The 25,634-nt window shown below is 41.4% G+C and overlaps 1 protein-coding gene across 3 annotated transcripts in view; it reads left to right on the forward strand.

Moving 5' to 3' along the window:
- The window catches only part of COL7A1 (collagen type VII alpha 1 chain), a 158,344-nt gene that overhangs the window by 27,692 nt on the left and 105,018 nt on the right, over window positions 1-25,634 (forward strand). For all 3 annotated transcript variants that reach the window (XM_073644916.1, XM_073644915.1, XM_073644917.1), the window contains exons 8-20: window positions 9,307-9,436; window positions 9,618-9,740; window positions 12,303-12,452; window positions 13,862-13,981; window positions 17,762-17,908; window positions 18,109-18,225; window positions 18,306-18,458; window positions 20,457-20,579; window positions 21,529-21,675; window positions 23,579-23,701; window positions 24,134-24,280; window positions 24,364-24,489; window positions 25,310-25,453. In XM_073644916.1, coding sequence (XP_073501017.1) covers window positions 9,307-9,436; window positions 9,618-9,740; window positions 12,303-12,452; window positions 13,862-13,981; window positions 17,762-17,908; window positions 18,109-18,225; window positions 18,306-18,458; window positions 20,457-20,579; window positions 21,529-21,675; window positions 23,579-23,701; window positions 24,134-24,280; window positions 24,364-24,489; window positions 25,310-25,453 — 1,750 coding nt within the window. The remainder of the gene's footprint in view (window positions 1-9,306; window positions 9,437-9,617; window positions 9,741-12,302; window positions 12,453-13,861; window positions 13,982-17,761; window positions 17,909-18,108; window positions 18,226-18,305; window positions 18,459-20,456; window positions 20,580-21,528; window positions 21,676-23,578; window positions 23,702-24,133; window positions 24,281-24,363; window positions 24,490-25,309; window positions 25,454-25,634) is intronic.

Below are 25,634 nucleotides of genomic sequence, written 5' to 3' on the forward strand. Positions count from 1 at the left end.
ATAATTTCAAAAATGACCATTTTTTTGTTCTTTATTAAAGTGAAAAGGTTGAAAACTCTTCTGTGCATAATAATTTGGAACATGCATTTTGAGTTTTTTATTTTTTAAAAAATATCCTGTTATCATAGGCAGTTTATACAAAAACCTTTCAATTGTACTCTAATAGTTATTTGACTGGAAAATTACAATGACTGCAATTCATATAGGTAATTTGGGAAAATCTGAGAAAATATTATTTGCATAATAATTTGGAACACAGTGTAGTGTTAAAATAAAGGATTTATTTAAAAAAAAATTGGCGTGGGGTTCCCCTTAATTTTAGTCTCTAGCGGAGGTTAAGCAGACGGCTGGGGCAGATGTTTGAAGCCTGGGAAGGGGGTAATACCCACGGAGCTTCCCAGACTACTAATATCAGCCCCCAGCTGAATACATAGCCTTTACTAGCTATTAAAATGGGGACCCCCCCCCAAAAAAAATGACGTGGGGTCCCCCCTAATTTAATAGCTAGCAAAGGCTAGGCAGACAGCTGGGGGCTGATATTAATAGCCCAGGAAGGGAGCCATGAATATTGGTCCCCTCCCAGGCTAGAAACACCAGCCGTCAGCCGCCCCAGAAATGGCGCATCCATGGGATGCGCCAATTCTGGCACTTAGCCTCGCTCTTCCACGCTGCCCTGGTGCGGTGGCAGGGGGTAATAGGGTTGGGGTTGACGTCAGCGCCAGCTGCCATGAAGCCCAGGTTAGTAATGATGGGCGTCTATAAGACACCCCCATTACTAACCTACAAAGTGTTAAAAAGAAAAAACACAAACACCCAGAAAAAAATAATTTATTTGAAATAAAACACACCATTTTATTTAATTCTTAGTTTGCTAAAAAAAAATAGTTACCTGTCCACGTTCCTGCGCTGATCTCCCATGCACAGGTGTCACATCTGGAGATGGTGACAGCTATGCATGGCTGCTGTAAGCTCACACTACCGGGAACACGTCCGCTCCCGGCAGCGGGAGCCCCTGACTGAGGTCACCGGAGTGCATTCAGGCAGCGCAGCTCCGGTGACCTCCTTTATGGCACTGCTGTACCGTGGGAATTTCTCACGATACAGCAGGGCCGTAAAGGAGCTGACCGGAGCAGCGCTGCCTGAACTCCGGCGAACCCGCTTATGCAATGACGGGGCTGCTTTACGGCCCCATCATTCTAGCGGCGGCGGCGGTTCAGAGCGGTCACATTCTATGTGGCTGCTCTGAACTGGAGATCATCGTGGGACACTCGTGGACTACTACGGAGGGGTAAGGATAAGGTTGTGGTTTATTATTTTATATTTTATTACAGGAGATCGATGGCTTCGGGGAATTAGGTGTCTAGGTGAGTATAGGTGTAGTTTTTTATTTTTTACTTTATTTTAGGTGGCGATCGGCGGGGACAGGTAATGTATGAACTAATTTATTGTAGGTAACCACTGGCCACCAATGAAATGTATTTAAAATTTATTGGGGACACAGTAGGGCAATTTAAATAGCAGGATCAGGCTGATGGGAACTACTGCTCCCATCGAGCTGATCCTGCTGGCACGAGTGGACGGGGGACAGACATAGGCCGATGGGAGTAGTAGTGTCACATCGGCCTATGTCTGCCTGCACGCACTCACCCCCAGACATCGCACAGACACCGCACACACCCGCAGACATCGCACAGACACCGCTCACACCCGCAGACATCGCACAGACACCGCTCACACCCGCACACATCGCAAAGACACCCACACACCCGCAGACATCGCACAGACACCGCACACACCCGCAGACATCGCACAGACACCGCGCACACACCCACAGACATCGCACACACCCGCAGACATCGCACACACACCGCGCACACCCGCAGACATCGCACAGACACCGCACACACCCGCAGACATCGCACAGACACCGCGCACACCCGCAGACATCGCACAGACACCCACACACACCAATCATGACGGGTCTGGGAGGTGAGGCTGACCTGTGCGGCCGTGGGAAAGTTCATGTGAGTTCATGCAATGCAGTCAAGCATGAACTCACATGAACCCTCTGAGGGCACCGCGGCTACTTCAAATGAACAGCTGATCGGCATCACCTGATACCTCAGCTGTTCATTTGAAATAACCGGCGGGAAAGCGCAGCACAGAACGGGAAAGCCGGCGGTGAAGTCTTTTCACTGCCGGCTTCCCCGCCCGGGTCCTTTGCTCCCCGCTCCTTGGTGCTGTGCTCCCCGCCCGGTCCTAACTTATGATCAGGATGGGAGGTGGCGAGGTAAGCGGAGGATCGGGGTGGGAGGCTGCGGGGAAGCAGTATGGGGCTGTGTGATTGTTTAAAAGCCGGCGGCTTTTTACCGCTCGCCGGCTTTTAAACAATCAGGAGAATTCTCCCACGCTGGGATGGCATTCTGATGACAGGCTGGATCTCAGCTGAGCGCTGCCATCCAGCTTGTCATCCTTCAGAGACACTGCAGAGCGCAGGCATTATGGGAACTTCCGATTCCGGTATTCGATATTCTAAAAGTATCGGAATTAAGTATCGGAATTCCGATAACGCGAATATCGTCCGATACCCGATATTTCAGTATCGGAATGCTCAACACTAGTCGCGGCCGATATTTAAATTTGGCGCCCAAATCGGTGATTGGTCGCGGGCAGCATTGGCGACCAATCAGCACAGCGGTGTTTAAGTTTTGCGCTAAGATCAATGATTGGTTGGGTCCGAAGACCGCAACCAATCATCGAATCGTCTTGGTGAGGACCGGGGAGCGGCGCTGCCTGTGCAGCTACTTACGCTGCGAGAACCCGGGACATCGCGGGCGCTCGCAGTAGAAGTATCCCGACCCGCAGCACCGCTCCCCGGTCCTTCCTTCCGCATGGAGGTCAGCGGCGCCGGAGGTCCTTCCGCTGCTACCGGCCGGGAGATGAGCGCCACGCGCTGCTCATCTCCCGGCTGCATCTCCGTCCCGCAGATGCGTCCGGCGGTCGGGGTCCTTCTGCTGATACCGGCCGGGAGATGAGCGCCTCGCGCCGGTCATATCCCGGCTGCATCGCCGCTCAGCTCCGTCCTGCAGATGAGCCGCTAACGGCCGCCATCTTTTTTAGAAATCCCCCGGTGCTGATTGGCCGCTGCCGGACCAATGAGCGACGCGGGATTTCCTGGACAGACAGACACACAGATGGGATAAGACAATTATATATATAGATAATACTACTCATATGTACAAGAATATAACTACTATAATACTGCCCCCTATGTATAAGAATATAACTACTGTAATACTGCCCCCTATGTACAAGACTATAACTGCTATAATACTGTCCCTATGTAGAAGAATATAACTACTATAATACTGCCCCTATGTACAAGAAATATAACTACTATAATACTGCACCCTGTGTATAAGAATATAACTACTATAATACTGTTCCCTTTATACAAGAATATAACTACTATAATATTGCACCCTGTGTATAAGAATATAACTACTATAATATTGCTCCTATGTACAAGAATATAACTACTATAATACTGCTCCTATGTACAAGAAATATAACTACTATAATACTGCACCCTGTGTATAAGAATATAACTACTATAATACTGCTCCTATGTACAAGAATATAACTACTATAATACTGCCACCTATGTACAAGAATATAACTACTATAATACTGCCCCTATGTACAAGAATATAACTACTATAATACAGCTCCTATGTACAAGAATATAACTACTATAATACTGCCCCCTATGTACAAGAATATAACTACTATAATACTGCCCCTATGTACAAGAAATATAACTACTATAATACTGCACCCTGTGTATAAGAATATAACTACTATAATACTGTTCCCTATATACAAGAATATAACTACTATAATATTGCACACTGTGTATAAAAATATAATTACTATAATACTGCACCCTGGGTATAAGAATATAACTACTATAATACTGCTCCTATGTACAAGAATATAACTACTATAATACTGCCCCTATGTACAAGAATATAACTACTATAATACTGCCCCCTATGTACAAGAATATAACTACTATAATACTGACCCCTATGTACAAGAATATAACTACTATAATACTGCCCCCTATGTACAAGAATATAACTACTATAATACTGCACCCTGTGTATAACAATATAACTACTATAATACTGCCCCCTATGTACAAGAATATAACTTCTACAATACTGCCCCCTATGTACAAGAATATAACTACTATAATACTGCCCCCTATGTACAAGAATATAGCTACTATAATACTGCCCTCTATGTACAAGAATATAACTACTATAGTACTGCCCCCTATGTACAAGAATATAACTACTATAATACTGCCCCCTATGTACAAGAATATAACTACTATAATACTGCCCTCTATGTACAAGAATATAACTACTATAATACTGCCCCCTATGTGCAAGAATATAACTACTACAATACTGCCCCCTATGTACAAGAATATAACTACTATAATAGTGCCCCCTGTGTATAAGAATATAACTACTATAATACTGCACCCTGTGTATAACAATATAACTACTATAATACTGCCCCTATGTACAAGAATATAACTTCTACAATACTGCCCCCTATGTACAAGAATATAACTACTATAATACTGCCCCCTATGTACAAGAATATAGCTACTATAATACTGCCCTCTATGTACAAGAATATAACTACTATAGTACTGCCCCCTATGTACAAGAAATAACTACTATAATACTGCCCCCTATGTACAAGAATATAACTACTATAATACTGCCCTCTATGTACAAGAATATAACTACTATAATACTGCTCCCTATGTACAAGAATATAGCTACTATAATTACAAGAATATAACTACTATAATAGTGCCCCCTGTGTATAAGAATATAACTACTATAATACTGCCCCCTGTGTATAAGAATATAACTGCTATAATACTGCCCCATATGTACAAGAATATAACTACTATAATACTGCCCCCTATGTACAGGAATATAGCTACTATAATACTGCTCCTATGTGCAAGAATATAACTACTATAATACTGCCCCCTATGTACAAGACTATAACTGCTATAATACTGCCCCCTATGTACAAGAATATAACTTCTACAATACTGCCCCCTATGTACAAGAATATAACTACTATAATACTGCCCCCTATGTACAAGAATATAGCTACTATAATACTGCTGTTATGTTCTGCTACCAAAGCTAAGGAAAGAGAGGAGATCTGTCCCTACTATAAGACTCAGCTGAATCCCTACGATGTAACAGGGAACCTGATCCTGCGATCAGACCTGCTAAAGTCCTAATCTAGTCTGTACGGAGACCTATAGATTTGGGGAGGGAATCCCTACAAGTACTAAGGACTGGGAGGAATATGGGACACCTCCTAACAGAAATAGCAGCAGAAAGACGAACAAACAAAATAGATAGAACCTAGAGGTCCGTAGACCAAGCAAACTAACAGAGTTAGATACAGAGCACAGGCTAGCTAGAAAGTAGATATACAATGAAGTCCAGCAAAGCCAGAAGGGCGGAGCAGGATTAAATAGGCCAACAAGGTCATGTGACCAGCAAAGGAAAAAAAACCTAACAGCAAGGTTCTAACAGTACCCCCCCTTCTAAGAGGATCCTCCGGATCCCCTAGGACCAGGCTTATCAGGAAATCTCCTGTGAAACGCTCTGATAAGTCTGGACGCGGAAACATCATCTGACCTCACCCAAGAGTTATCCTCGGGTCCGAAACCTTTCCAGGCCACAAGATACTGCAAACTACCTCTATACCGTCTAGAGTCAAGGATGCGAGAAATTTCATATTCCCCGTCCTCCACCACCGGAGGAACAGAGGCAGAGGCGTCACCATCCGACACAACAGCTTTTTTTAACAGAGAGACATGAAAGACCGGATTAATTCTCCAGGAGGTAGGAACCTCCAACCTAACAGCAGATTGGTTGACAACCTGAAGCACCTTAAAGGGCCCTACAAACTTGGGACCCAATTTCTTAGAAGGAATCCTCAACCGCAGATTCCTAGAGGACAACCAAACCATGTCACCAACAGCGAACAAAACCTCCTGTCGTTTCCTATCAAAGTAGTCTTTAGATTTTCTGTTGGCCTCCTGAAGATTACCACGCACATCCGTCCAAACTCTTTCCAAATCACCGGAAAAATTCTCCTCCTCAGGCACGGCAGATCCCAACTTGGAGAACGACCCAAACGACGGATGTCTCCCAGAACAACAAAAAAAAGGCGAACAACCAGCAGAAGAAGATGTATGATTGTTCAGAGCAAATTCGGCAAGTGGCAGAAACTCAGACCACCCCTCTTGATTGTCTGCCACAAAACAACGCAAGAACTGCTCAACATCCTGGTTTTTCCTTTCTGTCTGGCCATTAGATTCAGGATGATATCCGGACGAAAACGACAAATGAATTCCCAACCTGTCACAAAAGGCACGCCAAAAACGAGCCACGAACTGAGGACCCCTATCAGAAACAATGTCAGTAGGAACGCCATGAAGTCTGACAATTTCCTTGACAAAGGCCTTAGCGAGAGTTTTAGCGCAGGGCAGTTTGACGAAGGGAACCAAGTGACACATCTTGCTAAAACGGTCCACGACCACCCAGATGACAGTAGAACCCTCAGAGGGGGGAAGGTCAGTTATAAAGTCCATAGCCAAATGTGTCCAAGGAGCACTGGGGAGGAGAATTTTTCCGGTGATTTGGAAAGAGTTTGGACGGATGTGCGTGGTAATCTTCAGGAGGCCAACAGAAAATCTAAAGACTACTTTGATAGGAAACGACAGGAGGTTTTGTTCGCTGTTGGTGACATGGTTTGGTTGTCCTCTAGGAATCTGCGGTTGAGGATTCCTTCTAAGAAATTGGGTCCCAAGTTTGTAGGGCCCTTTAAGGTGCTTCAGGTTGTCAACCAATCTGCTGTTAGGTTGGAGGTTCCTACCTCCTGGAGAATTAATCCGGTCTTTCATGTCTCTCTGTTAAAAAAAGCTGTTGTGTCGGATGGTGACGCCTCTGCCTCTGTTCCTCCGGTGGTGGAGGACGGGGAATATGGGACACCTCCTAACAGAAATAGCAGCAGAAAGACGAACAAACAAAATAGATAGAACCTAGAGGTCCGTAGACCAAGCAAACTAACAGAGTTAGATACAGAGCACAGGCTAGCTAGAAAGTAGATATACAATGAAGTCCAGCAAAGCCAGAAGGGCGGAGCAGGATTAAATAGGCCAACAAGGTCATGTGACCAGCAAAGGAAAAAAAACCTAACAGCAAGGTTCTAACAACTGCCCTCTATGTACAAGAATATAACTACTATAGTACTGCCCCCTATGTACAAGAATATAACTACTATAATACTGCCCCCTATGTACAAGAATATAACTACTATAATACTGCCCTCTATGTACAAGAATATAACTACTATAATACTGCCCCCTATGTGCAAGAATATAACTACTACAATACTGCCCCCTATGTACAAGAATATAACTACTATAATAGTGCCCCCTGTGTATAAGAATATAACTACTATAATACTGCACCCTGTGTATAACAATATAACTACTATAATACTGCCCCCTATGTACAAGAATATAACTTCTACAATACTGCCCCCTATGTACAAGAATATAACTACTATAATACTGCCCCCTATGTACAAGAATATAACTTCTACAATACTGCCCCCTATGTACAAGAATATAACTACTATAATACTGCCCCCTATGTACAAGAATATAGCTACTATAATACTGCCCTCTATGTACAAGAATATAACTACTATAGTACTGCCCCCTATGTACAAGAATATAACTACTATAATACTGCCCCCTATGTACAAGAATATAACTACTATAATACTGCCCTCTATGTACAAGAATATAGCTACTATAATACTGCCCCCTATGTGCAAGAATATAACTACTACAATACTGCCCCCTATGTACAAGAATATAACTACTATAATAGTGCCCCCTGTGTATAAGAATATAACTACTATAATACTGCCCCCTGTGTATAAGAATATAACTGCTATAATACTGCCCCATATGTACAAGAATATAACTACTATAATACTGCCCCCTATGTACAGGAATATAGCTACTATAATACTGCTCCTATGTGCAAGAATATAACTACTGTAATACTGCCCCTATGTGCAAGAATATAACTACTATAATACTGCTCTTATGTACAAGAATATAACTACTATAATACTGCTCCCATGTACAAGAATATAACTACTATAATACTGCTCCTATGTACAAGAATATAACTACTATAATACTGCCCCTATGTACAAGAATATAACTACTATAATACTGCACCCTATGTACAAGAATATAACTACTATAATACTGCCCCTATGTACAAGAATATAACTACTATAATACTGCACCTATGTGCAAGAATATAACTACTATAATACTGCTCCCTATGTACAAGAATATAACTACTATAATACTGCCCCTATGTACAAGAATATAACTACTATAATACTGCTCCTATGTACAAGAATATAACTACTATAATACTGCACCCTATGTACACGAATATAACTACTATAATACTGCTCCTATGTGCAAGAATATAACTACTGTAATACTGCCCCTATGTGCAAGAATATAACTACTGTAATACTGCCCCTATGTGCAAGAATATAACTACTATAATACTGCTCTTATGTACAAGAATATAACTACTATAATACTGCTCCCATGTACAAGAATATAACTACTATAATACTGCTCCTATGTACAAGAATATAACTACTATAATACTGCCCCTATGTACAAGAATATAACTACTATAATACTGCACCCTATGTACAAGAATATAACTACTATAATACTGCCCCTATGTACAAGAATATAACTACTATAATACTGCACCTATGTGCAAGAATATAACTACTATAATACTGCTCCCTATGTACAAGAATATAACTACTATAATACTGCCCCTATGTACAAGAATATAACTACTATAATACTGCTCCTATGTACAAGAATATAACTACTATAATACTGCACCCTATGTACACGAATATAACTACTATAATACTGCTCCCTATGTACAAGAATATAACTACTATAATACTGCCTCTATGTACAAGAATATAACTACTATAATACTGCTCCTATGTACAAGAATATAACTACTATAATACTGCACCCTGTGTATAAGAATATAACGGCTATATTTCTTGTAACCTGTAGAATATTTGATATAAGCATATCCTGATTTCTGACCACAGATCAGCTTGACCTCGGCTCAGACATCTTCCGTCCTACAAAGCCTCAGAGCCGGCACGGAGTATTCGGTTACTGTGACCGCTTTGTATGCCAACAGCATTGGAGAATCCGTCTCTGGTCGGGGGAAAACCTGTAAGATATTCTCGTATCAGGAAGAAGAAAGCAAAGTGAATTTAATTTTGCTGAGCTTTAACCTGTGGAATTACAATGTGGAGTTTCCTTTTAAACAAATTATTAATTGTCACATGATTTTTAGGAATTTTCCTATAAATTGTTGCAGGTCAGTAAGTGAAAATTGTGTTCTTTTATTTAGTAAGCCCCCTTGGCATATCCAACTTCAGAGTGGCAGAGGCCGGACCCTCCTTCCTCAGACTGGCATGGAGCGTTTCGGGAGGAGAACCCCCATCAGGATACAGGCTCACCTATTCCACTAGGGGTTAGTGTCATCTGTCTCTGTTTTGTTACTTATTAAAGGAGAGTGAAGATTTATTAGCTGTAGGGAAACTACAACTCTTGGAATGCCATGTACACAACAGACTATCAGGGCATGCTGGGAGTTGTAGTTTCACCACAGCTAATGAGCCGCAGGTAGCAGACCGCTGTTCTAAGCAATGGAAGAAGGGATTTTTCTACTTTGTATGATCCCTTTTTATCCTCTGATCAGATGTAATACTGGATATTTCCCTGCAGCGCCACCACTGGGGAAATAAAGCATTACATAACTTTCATTGCAATCTATAGGCATTTTTTTGCATGGGGCCTCCAATGGCTATAGAATTGGGAGTTACCAGGAGTATAGCTATGAAGGTGCAAAGTTAACACTCAAAGCCCCAGTTCTTCAGAGGTCCAAAGACCCCTCTGCCAATGATATATGCAGTTAGCCGCCCTATTGTAGAAGTTACATTGGGGCCCAGGAACCTTAAACCCTTAATAACACATTAGACTGATCCAATTGCATCAGTTAACTCCTTAAATGCCTTTGGCAAGTGTGACAGCGTCATTTAAGAGGCTTCAACATGGCGGCCATAACTTCTGATGGCCATCAGCATCCTGTGCGGTGCAATCGCTGTCTTCTTGACGTGTGAAATCTCCTATAAAGCCTATCCTGTGATAGGGTGCGAGTGATATCTCAATACACTGTAATACTATTGCAATGTACTGTATGGGTGAACCATCTGCCGCAGGTTCAAATAACCTAATCAATTAGAAAAACAACACACACACACACACATATATATATATATATATATATATATATATATATATATATATATATATATATTATTATATATATTATTATATATATATATTTTTATTTTTTTTTAATGAATATATTTTAATTTATTTATTATTTAAGTATCCTCATTTATATATATATATATATTTATTATATAATAATAATAATATATAATATATATATTGTATATTATATATATATATATATTATTTTTCTTTTTTTTTTTTTATGAATTTATTTTATTTTATTTATTATTTAAGTATCCTCATTTTTTTTCCAAATAAAAATAGCAAAATGTAAAAAAATAAAAATAAAATAACATATTTGATTTTATAGATATATATATATAGATATATATATATATAGTATATATATATTATTATATATATTATTTTTTATTTCATTTTTACAAATTTATTTTATGTATTATTTAAGTATCCTCATTTACATATATGTATATTATATAGTAAGAATAATATAATAATATATATATATATATAATATATTAGATATTGTTATTATATATATTATTTTTTTTATGTATTTATTTTATTTTATTTATTATTTAAGTATCCTCATTTTCTCCAAAATAAAAATAAATAAATAAAATAACACATTTGGTATTGCGGAGTGTGATCACCCGATCTAACAAAATATTTATCCCATTAAATTAACACCGAAATGACTTTTTTTTTTCAAAATGCCACAATTGGTGATTTTTTAGTCTCCACAATTCGCTCAAAATACAATAAAAATGTTCTATGTAAACAATCTGGTGTTAATAAAAAGGTCAGTTCTATACACAAAATAATGAGCCCTCACACAGGTCCATCAATGGAAAAATAAAAAAGTTACGGGTCGCTGAATGTGGCAACGCAAGCCAAATTTTTGTTTTGCAAAGTTATGATTTTTTTTAAACACTAAAATATTGAAAAACCTTTGGTATCGATGTAATCGTACTCATCTGGAGAGTCATGTTACCGTTTCAATTTACTGCATAATAAATGATTTAGTAAAACTGCTCCAAAAAACAATGGCATTGCGCACTTTTCCCCGCATTTAATTTTTTTTTTTCTCATTTTTTAAGTTTATTGTATGGTAGAATGAATGGTGTCATTCAAAAGTACTAAAATATGACCCCTTATGGGGTCAGAAAAATATAAAGTTATGACTCTTGGAAGAAGGGAGGGAAAAGATGGAAGTGCAAAAATGAAAAATTGCCCAGTCTTTAAGGGTTCAGTTACCCCTGACCTTCAGCACTGGACTGATGAACCGTCCCGTCGTCTCCAGTTCATACAGGGTGATATAATGATGTGTCACATACTTGCTACATAACATCCTCACCGCGTCTATGTTGATGCCAAATCCTCTATGGCGGCTTTGACGTGTTGTGTCAAAACAGATTTCCCCAGACGTTTGTAATTTTCCGTGCGAGGTTTTGACATTTATGTCTTTGTTTGGGCTCTTTAAGGAATTTTTGGGATTTTTGAAGTGTAATGTTCGGAGCTCCCAGTGCAGCTGGATGTGCTCCAGCCTCATCCGCGGACATACCTGTACTTGTCTGCTTCTGACGCTTGCATGCTTGCAGTCTTGTGTCGCCTCTGGTCCACGCCCTGTCGAGTATCTCCAGCAATTAGTGAACTCTCTGCCCTGGGGCTGATACATGCACAGTCTCATGACTCACCAGGAGATGATGGATTATGATATTCAAATGACAAGTCTGGAGGAATATCACTCTCATCAGGCTGTTCTTATTTACAGGAGATGCCAGGACGGGAGAAAAGACCCTGAGTGGAAGCGCATTGTCCGACACCCTTGGCGACCTCAGACCAGATACTGAGTATATTCTTGTGCTTTATCCCCAGTACCAGCGGCAGACTGGTGCACCGGTCACCATTACTAGCCGAACTCGTAAGTACAAGATATTGCACAGGACACATCAGCTCTCACGGTTCACGACACTACAGATAGCCTGGTACCCAAAGCCCGCAACATCTAGCTTACTTAATATTTATTGTACGGCGGTAATATTTATATACTATATAGCGGTAGTATTCATACATTGTACAGCGGTATTATTTACACATTGTATAGTCATATTATCTATACACTGTATAGCAGTATTATTTATACATTGTATAGAAATATTTATACATTGTATAGCGGTATTATTTTTATATTGTATAGTGGTATTATTTACACTTTGTATAGTGGTGTTAGTTATAATTTGTATACCAGTAATATTTATGTATTGTATAGTGGAATTATTTATATACTGTGTAGCAAAATTATTCATACATTGTATAACAGTATTATTTATACAGTGTATGGTGGTATTTGTACGTTGTGTAACAGTATTATTTATACATTGTATAATGCTATTATTTATACCTTGTATAACCGTATTATTTATGCTTTGTATATCAGAATTATATAAATAATATATAGCACAATTATTTATACATTGTATAGCAGTATTATTTATACGTTGTATAGTAAATTTATTTATATGCTGTACATCAGTAGTATTTATCGTAAGTATAGCCATATTATTTATACATTGTGTAGTAGTGCAGTATTTATAGCAGTATTATTTATGTATTGTATAGTACTATTATTTATGCATTAAATGGCGGTATTATTTATTCGGTGTACAGCAGTATTATTTATAATTTGCATATCAGAATTCTATTAATAATATATATCACAATTATTTATACATTGTATAGCAGTATTATTTATGCATTTTATAACAATATTATTTATACCTTGTAAAACAGTAGTATTTATACTTTATATGTCAGTAGTATTTATACTTTATATGTCAGTATTATTTATACTTTTATGCATTAGAATTATATAATTAGTGTATAGCACTATTATAAATTGTATGGTAGTATTAATTATACGATGTATAGCAGGATTATCTATACGTTGTACAGCAAATGTATTTATTCACTGTACGTCAGTATTATTTATAAGAAGTATAGCCATATTATTTGTACATTGTGTAGTAGTGCAGTACAGCAGCATTATTTATATATTGTATGGAAGCAATATTTCTACTCTGTATAGTATTTATACATTGCATAACATTGTTATTACTTCATGTATGGATCTAGTGTATGATTATCATATATGAGCACTCTTTGATTGTATTTAAGCAGTATATGGTCGTATTTTACTTACAATTGTGCGCTGCTGCTTAAACACTGTACAGTACATTATTTTTGCAGTGTGGTTCTTGCAACCCTGTGCATAATTTTTTTACGGATTGCAAATTATAACATAGATGACATTATCGCTTCTCTCATCCATAGAACGTATAGAAGGAGTTAGTGACCTGAACATCCAAGATGTCACCTCCCAAAGTATGATGGCGACATGGAGGGCGGTCAGAGGAGCTACCGGTTACCGAATCTCCTGGGTGTCCCAGACAGGTATAGGACACCTGTCATATAGAGATGTCACCCAGCTTTCCTGAATTGCAGATTTGTCTACGTGTCGAGAAATACGTCCTGCTCTGTCTTCCTCAAAGCCAGGGAGACTTATCATTCTGGAGGCTGATATTTGAGGCAGTTTTCTGGACATATGTGCGGACAGTACATGTGCACCTGGTGCTAGACAGAACACATTACCCTTAGCCAGAACATGTAGATACATAGAGTTACTACCAGGGGTGGAACTGTAGCCATAGAGGGCACTAGGGGGTCCATCATCATGGGGGAGTTGGGACATCAAACAGTCAAAAGAGGAAACGTCGCTGCTGAGCCCTCCTGCTGTGCTGCCAACTCTGACACTAACCCCTCACCCACGCTCGCCCAGTGCAGGTGCTGCTAGAGTGGATGGCACTGGTTTGTGATCACTCACCCCATTCGCCCAGTGCAGGTGCTGTTAGAGTGGATGACACTGTCTCGTGACCACTCACCGCCACTCACCTAATGCAGGTACTATTAGAGTGGATGGCACTGGTTTGTGATCACTCACCCCATTCGCCCAGTGCAGGTGCTGTTAGAGTGGATGACACTGTCTCGTGACCACTCACCGCCACTCACGTAATGCAGGTACTATTAGAGTGGATGGCACTGGTTTGTGACCACTCACCCCCACTCACCCAGTGCAGGTGCTGTTAGAGTGGATGGCTCTGACTGCTGACCACTCACCCCCACTCGCCCTGTAGAGGTGTTGTTAGAGTGGATGGCTCTGACTGGTGACCACTCACCCCACTCGCCCACTGTTAGAGTGGATGGCACTGGCTAGTGACCACTCACCCCCAGTCGCCCTGTAGAGGTGCTGTTAGAGTGGATGGCACTGGCTAGTGACCACTCTCCCCCACTCGCCCAGTGCAGGTACTGTTAGAGTGGATGGCACTGGTTTGTGACCACTCACCCCCACTCACCCAGTGCAGGTGCTGTTAGAGTGGATGGCTCTGACTGCTGACCACTCACCCCCACTCGCCCTGTAGAGGTTCTGTTAGAGTGGATGGCTCTGACTGGTGACCACTCACCCCACTCGCCCACTGTTAGAGTGGATGGCACTGGCTAGTGACCACTCATCCCCAGTCGCCCTGTAGAGGTGCTGTTAGAGTGGATGGCACTGGCTAGTGACCACTAACCCCCAGTCGCCCTGTAGAGGTGCTGTTAGAGTGGATGGCACTGGCTAGTGACCACTCACCCCCACTCGCCCAGTGCAGGTGCTGTTAGAGTGGATGGCACTGGCTGGTGATAAGCAGGAAGAAGTGAAGGGTCAAGGTGTCAAAGCTGGCAACATAGCAGGAGGCTCAGCAGTGATGAGCAAGACCCCACTGAAATGTTTGCCATGATGCCCTGGCTCTTCTAGTTTTACCTCTGGTTACTAACCCTTTAAATCTTCTACTTTTGCAACCATTTTTTCTGTTGTTCATATGCATCGAAAATGAACAAAAATGTAGCAACTATGCAAATAGTTTTGATTAAAATTCTCCTTTGTGTATATACATCTCCTATACAGATTGATGTGACAGAGGTGCAGAACATTTTTTGGTCCGAGTGCCAAATGTTGTGATTTGGGCTGCATAACAATTTAATGAATATTCTGATCCGATATGTAAATCAACAGTTCTATATGTGCCATAATCTAAGAAGTGGGGCTTCTACTTTAGACATAGAGGGTCCTCTGCTCCCCTATTGAGCACTTCAGAAAAAAATGGAGTAAGTCTGACCCTGCAGCCTTCCATCTCTTGCCTCTATTATTCCTAATATACAGTATATTTGGTAGGAGTAGCGGACAGATGGAAGAGACTAAGACTGAAGGATCAGACTACACAAGAGTTTCATGTAGTCTGTTACCATGGAGATGCATACGTCTGCATAGAAGCTGTATACCCAAAGCGGCAGGAGATTTTGAAATCAGGACTGGTTATAAAGTTGATTAACTTGCCATTAGAGATTAATTGGAGGCAAATCATAATTTAATTGGTTGTGATGTTGATTTAAAGGGTTGGTCCGTGTTTTTTGCATTATGTGATGCTGAATACTGTAGCATTATAACAGTGCACTTGGCTTTGAACGTGACCCCTTTCGTGTGACTTCTCCTGGAGGCAAATTATAATGGTTATTATAATGGTTATGTGAAGCCTGACCCCTTAGAAGGAGTCGGGGGAGACATCCTCCTCCATATTCTTACTCTACAGATGGGAACAAAGGTAATTGCCTTGTTTCCTTATCATAAGCTTCTAAGCATTGGCACTCAGTAATAAGGAGCAGGAATGTGCACGGTGCCTTTGATAGGAGCGGGGTAGAGGCTCGCACCTCCCAGAGCCCGCGCTCTTGCCAGCAATTGTCTGCTTGGCTCACGGAGGAGTTGGAAGGAATTATTGGAAGCCATTCAAAGGTAGATTTAAAGAATAGTAAAACAATAAGAGAATGGCATGAAAGAACAGGGCACCGGCCGTCCTCACACAACCCCGGGACGCACCTCTACTATATAAATAGTCCTACTCACTCCACAATATGCATAAGATAAAAGCTACATGGCGTTAAACTTTAATCCCAGTTGCATGTTTGTGACTTGCATGCGAGTTATCTGTGATTGACAAGTTGTTTGTGCGACTCCTCTTAGAATTGTTGTCGCCCGTCTGATGTCATTAATTAAGCTTTGATAGAGACTTAGGTCGTGCGGCCATAGATCACTACGTGCCTCTGATACAATCTAGCAAATCCAGGTGAATGGGGGGGGGGGGCTGTATTGTGACCCCCAAGACTACTGCGTCTGCAATAAGCAAAGCACAAAAAATCCAATTTTTTTTTTACAAATGCTTATGACAATTGCAATACTATACAACCCCATTCACTTGCTTTACGCTCCAATGTAGCAGCAGCACAATGAAATCGATAGCCACCTGACCTGTATTGCTGCCAGAGTCGCCGTCCAGCACCAGTTTAGTAGCCAAATCTGTGAAATGGATTACAGGCCTCATTGTTGCCCCTTCCTATAATAGCTAAAAGGCATTTTTTCCAGAATATAATTATTATTTTTTTTACTAAACAGCGCCACTCTGTACCATAGGCTGTGTTTGGTATTGCAGCTCAGCTCCTACATGAGGCTATCTGAATTATACAGAGGTCTACCATATTATGAATGCTTACTAACAGTGGTGTAACTATAGAGAGGTCAGTGCTCCAAAATTATTTTTTTCTACCATCAGCTAATAGAGCAGTAGATTAAAGGAGAAAAAGGTGTGCTAAGGAGACCCTAGAAACACTGGTTGTACCACAATGCATGAATGTCCACCAATTAGCTTTAATCAATCAATGTGGTTATCCCAGGGCAAATTTGGCATAGAGGCTGCCCATGTGAGGGGCGCCATGCCTGCCCAGGTTGGCTGCATCCATGAGGACAAGCCCCTCTCCAATCTTACAGCCTACGACAGCTGTTCTCCTCATATATCCTAGTCCTGCTGTCACTCATCTTTTCATACATTTGCTACAATGTATCAGTGAAAGTTAAAGCTCCAGGACAGATGAGAGATTCTGTTTTCTTTAAGATTCCAAACAATTGTTTATATTGATACATTGTATCCAGTCACGGCCGCTCCACCAGGACTAGATCAGGAACAGTGCATGATGAGATCTTGAAAACCGTAAGGAATTGAATGATAAGGTATATTAGGAGGAAACACAACTTTTCATACTGCTGACAAAAATTCAGAGATGTTACAGATGAATTTTTTTTCCTTGCAGGAGAAGACACCAAAGATTTTGATGTCGGCCCAGCCGTTACCTCTTATGCCATCCAGAATCTCCAGCCAAGCACTGAATACACCATATCCGTCAGTCCACTCTTTGGAGCCGTAGAAGGACAAACTGTGTCCACCAGGGTCAAAACCGGTAGGAAAGATTCATACTAAATATAACCCGAAACGTAACAGTTATGTCATGTACACCTCCTATCTCCAGCGAGCAGGGCTGCGCTAATGACACTGGGAACAATTGTGCTTTTAATACAATATATGGTTATGCTAAGTGACTGCTGCAGTAAAGTCTTCTCCACCTGCACACACCATTGCCATATCATCATTCTCTTACAGATTCCGGGATTGTTCAGGTGCTGAGAACATTTGCCGACAGTCCGACCTCCATCCAGGTAACGTGGAATCTCATCCCTGAAGCTACAGGTTACCGGCTGGAGTGGAGACGAGCGAGAGGTAAGTGCATAACTGTGGGGTCAGAAGGAAAGCCTTAAGAATGAAACAGGTGACTCTCTCCAATTGTGGATATTTTACAGGGAGCACAAAGAGTCCGCAGATTGTGAACCTACCAACGACCGTCAACAAGTATGACATCACCGGTCTACGGCCGGGAACAGAGTATCGCATCACACTATTCACCCTGTACGATGGCAAGGAAATCGCAACGCCTGCAACAACTTCTGAGACAGGCAAGAGGCACACTGGTACTATCTACAGTTAGGTCCATATATATTTGGACAGAGACAACATTTTTCTACTTTTGGTTCTAGACATTACCACAATGAATTTTAAACAAAACAATTCTGATGCAGTTGAAGTTCAGACTTTCAGCTTTCATTTGAGGGTATCCACATTAAAATTGGATGAAGGGTTTAGGAGTTTCAGCTCCTTAACATGTGCCACCCTGTTTTTAAAGGGACCAAAAGTAATTGGACAATTGACTCCAAGGCTATTTCATGGACAGGTGTGAGCAATCCCTTCGTTATGTCATTCTCAATTAAGCAGATAAAAGGCCTGGAGTTGATTTGAGGTGTGGTGCTTGCATTTGGAAGGTTTTGCTGTGAAGTAAACATGCGGTCAAAGGATCTCTCCATGCAGGTGAAACAAGCCATCCTTAAGCTGCAAAAACAGAAAAAACCCATCCGGGAAATTGCTACAATATTAGGAGTGGCAAAATCTACAGTTTGGTCCATCCTAAGAAAGAAAGAAAGCACTGGTGAACTCATCAATGCAAAAAAACCTGGGCGCCCACGGAAGACAACAGTGGTGGATGATCGCAGAATAATCATCTCCATGGTGAAGAGAAACCCCTTCACAACAGCCAACCAAGTGAACAACACTCTCCAGGAGGTAGACGTATCAATATCCAAATCTACCATAAAGAGAAGACTGCATGAAAGTAACTACAGAGGGTTCACTGCACGGTGCAAGCCACTCATAAGCATCAAGAATAAAAAGGCTAGACTGGACTTTGCTAAAAAACATCTAAAAAAGCCAGCACAGTTCTGGAAGAACATTCTTTGGACAGATGAAACCAAGATCAACCTCTACCAGAATGATGGAAAGAGAAAAGTATGGCGAAGGCGTGGTACAGCTCATGATCCAAAGCATGCCACATCATCTGTAAAACACGGCGGAGGCAGTGTGATGGCTTGGGCATGCATGGCTGCCAGTGACACTGGGTCACTAGTGTTTATTGATGATGTGACACAGGACAGAAGCAGCCGAATGAATTCTGATGTCTTCAGAGCCATACTGTGTGCTCAGATCCAGCCAAATGCAGCCAAACTGATTGGCCATCATTTCTAACTATAGATGGACAATGACCCAAAACGTAAAGCCAAAGCAACCCAGGAGTTTATTAAAGCAAAGAAGTGGAATATTCTTGAATGGCCAAGTCAGTCACCTGATCTCAACCCAATTGAGCATGCATTTCACTTGTTGAAGACTAAACTTCAGACACAAAGGCCCACAAACAAACAGCAACTGAAAACCACCGCAGTGAAGGCCGGGCAGAGCATCAAAAAGGAGGAAACACAGCGTCTGGTGATGTCCATGAGTTCAAGACTTCAGGCAGTCATTGCCAACAAAGGGTTTTCAACCAAGTACTAGAAATGAACATTTTATTTACAATTATTTAATCTGTCCAATTACTTTTGGTCCCTTTAAAAACAGGGTGGCACATGATAAGGAGCTGAAACTCCTAAACCCTTCATCCAATTTTAATGTGGATACCCTCAAATGAAAGCTGAAAGTCTGAACTTCAACTGCATCTGAATTGTTTTGTTTAAAATTCATTGTGGTAATGTTTATAACTAAAATTAGAAAAATGTTGTCTCTGTCCAAATATATATGGACATAACTGTATCTGTCTATTCATCCTTCCATCCATCTTTCCATCCATCCATTGTTTCATTTTTGCATCTATCTACTCTTTCTTTCTTTCTTTCTCTCTTTCTTTCTTTCTTTCTTTCTCTTTCTTTCTTTCTCTTTCTTTCTTTCTTTCTTTCTTTCTTTCTTTCTTTCTTTCTTTCTTTCTTTCATCCATCCATCCATCCATCCATCCATCCTTTCTTCCTTTCTTCCTTTCATCCTTTTATCCTTTTATCCTTTTATCCTTTCATCCTTCCATCCATCCATCTCATATTGGGAACTTTCTATAATGTTGCTTTTGTTTCCCTTGACAGGAAGCAGCATTGGTACAATCACAGACTTAAAGATCATAGAGGTAACAGGCAAGCGGGTGCGGCTGTCATGGAATGGAATATCTGGTGCTACGGAATACAAGGTTGTAATTCGCAATGCGGACGGTAAGTCCTCTAACATAGAAGAAGTAAAGATAATGGGATAATGGAGTTTACATAAATCACATCTTTTCTCATTGTGTAACTTTTGGGTCCAAAATGTACTGCTCTAATTCCTAATTTCTTTAATGGTTCCAAATACCATAGAAAGACATTGAATTAAAGGATTGTCCCATCTTCATAGATGGATATTGTCGGATAGTGCTTGGAAAAACGAACATCTTTGTGATTTACTCCTTATTAAAATTTGCAGATGTTCTTGAGATATTAACACTTTTCTTTTGATTACAGCTCGTTGCCTAGGAAACCGACCACTGCTGCTGTCTAGCTCATCAGCATTTCCTTCAAGCTGTCTGGGATTAGGAGGTAGCAGCACGCTCCAGTGATCCTGGCCAGCTTAAAAAACGTACTTACAAGCTCAATAGAAAAGAGCTTGTGAGTACGTCGCATGTTCAACCAACAGCAGCAGTGGTCGGTCTCCACGGCAATGATTCGTAAACAAAAGAAAAGTGGTAGTATCTATGCAAGAACAATATATGGGCCCTTTGCAGCCCAATAGCTCATCATAATGTACAATTCCACCTGCTTTGGAGGTAGAAATAGGCCCCCTGACCTCTTGGCCCCCCACAGGTTGCACCAATGGTATGGCCACCCCTGCATTTAAATAATACTTCTATCTACCGTCAACCAATAGGGAAAAATCACTTTTGAGAAAATCTGTATTCAATAAGCTGCTATGCCTCCCCCTAGTGGTGGCTGTTGGCTGCTAAAACTTTATCTTTTATATCTATGTCTTTGGAGGTTTGGAGCTCTGTATTAAAAAAATAGATCTAAGACCTATATACTGTGCACATAAAGACATATTGAGTAATATTCTGTACAAAATTTTGAACCTATTTAGACAGAAAATTGTGTTCAAGGGTGGTCTAATGAAAATCTTAAAATATGCTTGCAGGAAGCTTTGAAAGAACCAGAAATGTTCCTGGAAACCGAAACACAATTGACATTGATGATCTCGAAGAAAATGTAACGTACTATGTCCTGATATCAGCGCTTATAGGGAGACGGGAGGGCTCCCCTGTTTCTATCACCGTCCGAACAGGTATTTATCTAATGAGCTTTATGGATCACAAATAAAATTGCATTTTGCCAATGCCAAACCCCATGGCCACTGTAATGGTTCACAAACAGCACACACTACCCATGTAAGAAACCAAAATAAGTTGTCTCAGATACTTTGATGTCCAGGAAAATAGTACCTGTCATCAGGTGACTTTTAGGAATAAGGGGTCCTATGTGTAAATGAGGAATAACACTATTTCTGGCTATTATATGACTTGTATCCTGCATTTTTCACTAGTTTTCTCCTCTGCAGACTGTATGTCTAATTAATTTTCAGTTGTCTCTGAGCTAGTGGGTGTAGACTAGCTACTATGTGTCAGAGGTGACAGACAGTCGCCCTGCAGTGGTTGCAGGAGATCTCTACATTTGGTATTGCAGACAGTTTCTTAGATAAGAGGCTGTCTTTAGGACTGAGCGGCTACCTCTCTCTTGCTAATTAGCTCTCTGGCCTGGGTGTATATATACCTGGTGTGTCTGAGAGGGAGTCGCCTGCTATATCCATTTCTACTTGTGAAGCTTAGCAGGAGCAGTACTTTGCTCTCTCTGGAGTTTGAGGCCATGTGCTTATTTGAAGTTCATCTAAAGCTAAGCCATTTCCCCTGTTTTGTCCACCCTTGTTGTCTATAGAGTTTAGTGGAGGTTTACTAGTGCTCATCTCCTTCCATCCCTAGTCGTAGCCATATGCCAGGGAGAGTAGGCTGAGGCATGCGTGCGGCGATAGCTGAGGAGGCTATATAGGGACGATAGTTGAGACAGGGTTACGCTAGACCAGACTAGGAGGTCTCCACTTCCCCCCTTTCCCTTGTGTCTGGGCTCCCTTTCCCTTTTCCCTCTGTGTTGCACTAAGTTTCCCCCACACCTGGCGTGACATTATGATGTCTCCCATATACAGCACACACAGACCTTCCTGCTTTCATGTAACTATGTAGTACAGGTTCAGAAGCAGCAGCAGCATGGAAGACAGGATACAGCAGTACTGAGCAGTGTAGCTGTGAATCCAACACTGGGGGAGATAAAACGCTTTCAAAAGAACATCAGCATGTAGGACATTCTACAGCAGTATTAAGCATTTTAGTTGGGGTAGATGAACACTTACTAAAAACATCCAGCAGAGAGGGCATTTTACAGATGTACTTAGAAGTGTTGCTGAGAATCCAGCACTGTAGTGAGATGAATAATTACTAGAAATCAGCAGCATGGAGAGCATTTTACAGTCATTACTGAGCAGCATTGCTGTAAATCCAGCACTGGTGTGAACATTAACATGAGCATTATCTAAAAAGTAACAGCAGGGAAGCATCATATGGAAATACTGAGTAGTGTTGCTGTGAATCCAACAATGAGGTGAGATGAACATTATTAGACAATAGCAGCATGAAAGACATTATGCAGCCATCCTGAGTTGTGACTCAAGCATTAAGGTGAGAGGAATACTTTGTAAAATGCAACAACATGGAAGGCATTATACAATAGTACTGAGCAGTGTAGCTGCGAATCCAGCAGTGGGATGAGATAACTTACTAGAAAGCAGCAGCATGGAGAACATTATACATCAGTATTGAGTCATGTAGCTGTGAATCCAGCAGTGGGTGACATAAACACTTCTCAGAAAATAGGTTGCTGTATTCTAACTCTCGGTGAGCTTGGAGTCTGTCTATTTGAAAGAAACAGATTTTAGCTGCTTTTTCAGAGTGGATTATAAATTCAGGACATGGGGCAATGGATGTTGGAGGAAGAAAAGACTCATAAGTGGATGAAGAAGCAGATTTCTCTGATAATATACGTTACAAAGTTTTCTATTTTCACTCGTACAACTAAGTTGTGCAGTTTCTTAAATCAGTGATATTATGAGTCTTGTCAAGGGTTTTCTTTTCTCATTACAGAGACCATCACCTTTTCTGTCACAAACCTCCGTGTCTTGGATGCGAGGCGAGGACGTATCCGATTGGCATGGAACGGCGTTCCCAGTGCCACAGAATACAGGATCTTCATCAGAAATTCGGAGGGTAAGGCCAACATTAATCACAGCGTCAGAGGGGCTGATGCCAGAGCGTCAGCACATGACGCCATATAATGGCCCATTGTCTGCAACCAGTAGTGCCCAGCAGCAAATGCAAGGTATAGAAGCTATACACCCAAGAATTATATACCTAATGCAAAAGCTGTACCAGGACCCCCAAACATCAAGGTCCTTTTACAGTAATGGTGCGCGAGGTCATAGGCACCAGGACCCCAAAGTGTTTGCAGCCCCTGTATTGTCTTCAGTAATGGTCTCCATCCCGAGGCTCTCCAGATGTTACACAATAGCTGTTCCCAGCATGCCCTGACAAGGTGCATTTGCTGGGAGTTGTAGTTCTTCTGGAGAGCCACAGATTGGAGGCCTTTGCTCCATAGTAACCCCTTGTTGCTCACTGCTTCTCTGTATCTCTTACCTGTAGATGGGACGGAGAGGAGTCAGGTGATTTCTGGAGACCAGACAACCTATGAACTGACGGATATACAAGAAGGCATCACGTACATAGTGAGGATCACGCCCATGGTGGGCACCAGAGAGGGGATCCCTGTGACCATCAATGTGAAGACAGGTGGGAGTGCATTGTACCGCTGCACTGCACTGTAGATATTACTATATATTCTGCTTCTGATCTGACACGTGCTGGTTTTTCAGAAGATACAGTAGTGGCCGGAGTTGCAAATCTTCGGGTGGTGGACACAACATCATCCAGACTCAGGATTGCATGGACTGGGATTGCCAGAGCGACTGGATACAGGGTGACATGGAGGCACAGCGACGGTAATGGGAAACTAGTGTACAGACGGATCCGGTGTCTGTCTAACTAAACTGTTCTGCAGTAACCGGCAGAGACCACTACACTTTGACCGCTGCTTCTTTCAGTAGCGCAGTTCAAGTGTTTACATCCTGCCTCCACTCGGGCAAATAACAGCTGATCGGTGGGGTGCTGGGTGTGTGGTCCCCACTGATCTGCTATTGATAGGTCATTGACATCATATGCCTGGACAACCCCTTTAACAAGGTCGTCTAGGGTTGGAACAAGTGGGGGTCTCCTTTTTTTATTGCAAAATCTTCTTCAGGCTGCACCTGGTATTTCAGTATTCATGTGTATGGGGATGAGATGCTATACCAGACACAGTCCATGGACACACGTGGCTCTTCTCCAGATAACAGCAGACCCTTTTATTCTAATCCTGCCCCCTTAAAGACTTATTCAGACATCAGTGATTTTTCATGTGTGCAAAAAAAAAAACGTTTTGGATCCGATTTTCGTTGGTGTTTGGTCAGTGCCAGTTTTTGCCGTCAGTGTTTTTTATATATAAATACATAAATAAATGACAAAACATCTCTTGCTATCTGTGAGGGGTATGTAATTGTTATGGACCCATAGACTTCTATGGGGGATTTTCATCTGTGATGCCCAATAAAAACCAGATGTGATTTTTTTTTGCGGACTCAAGATCTGGGAAAAAACACGAACATCTGAGCAACCCCATAGACTATAATGTGTTCTATCCGAGGTCTGAATACGGCTTTAGACTTATATTTGACTGTTCCTGATTCTTACTGAATCTCTCTAATACTTTTCTCTTTTTTTAAGGTCGGGAGATCAGTAGGACTCTGCCGGCGGGAACAACATCTTATGACATCGAACCTTTGCAAGGAAACACGGTTTACATCATCGGGGTGACGGCTTTAATTGGCAACACTGAAAGCAGCCCTGCAACGGTCACAGTAAGAACAGGTATCATGGCTGTGCCGCCATAGGCGGGTGTCAAGATTAACTCAATGGTTGTACAGGAGTTGAAAAAAATGGCAATTTTCTTCCAAAAACAGCACCACCCATGTCCCTAAGGTTCTGTCTGGTATTGCAGCTCCATCGAGGTGAATGGGGCTGAGCTGCAATACCACACTCAACCTGTGGA

Source organism: Phyllobates terribilis, unplaced genomic scaffold (genome assembly GCF_046119375.1).
Source record: "Phyllobates terribilis strain yellow unplaced genomic scaffold, ASM4611937v1 Scaffold_8__6_contigs__length_399053987, whole genome shotgun sequence".
Classification (NCBI taxonomy): Eukaryota; Metazoa; Chordata; class Amphibia; order Anura; family Dendrobatidae; genus Phyllobates; species Phyllobates terribilis.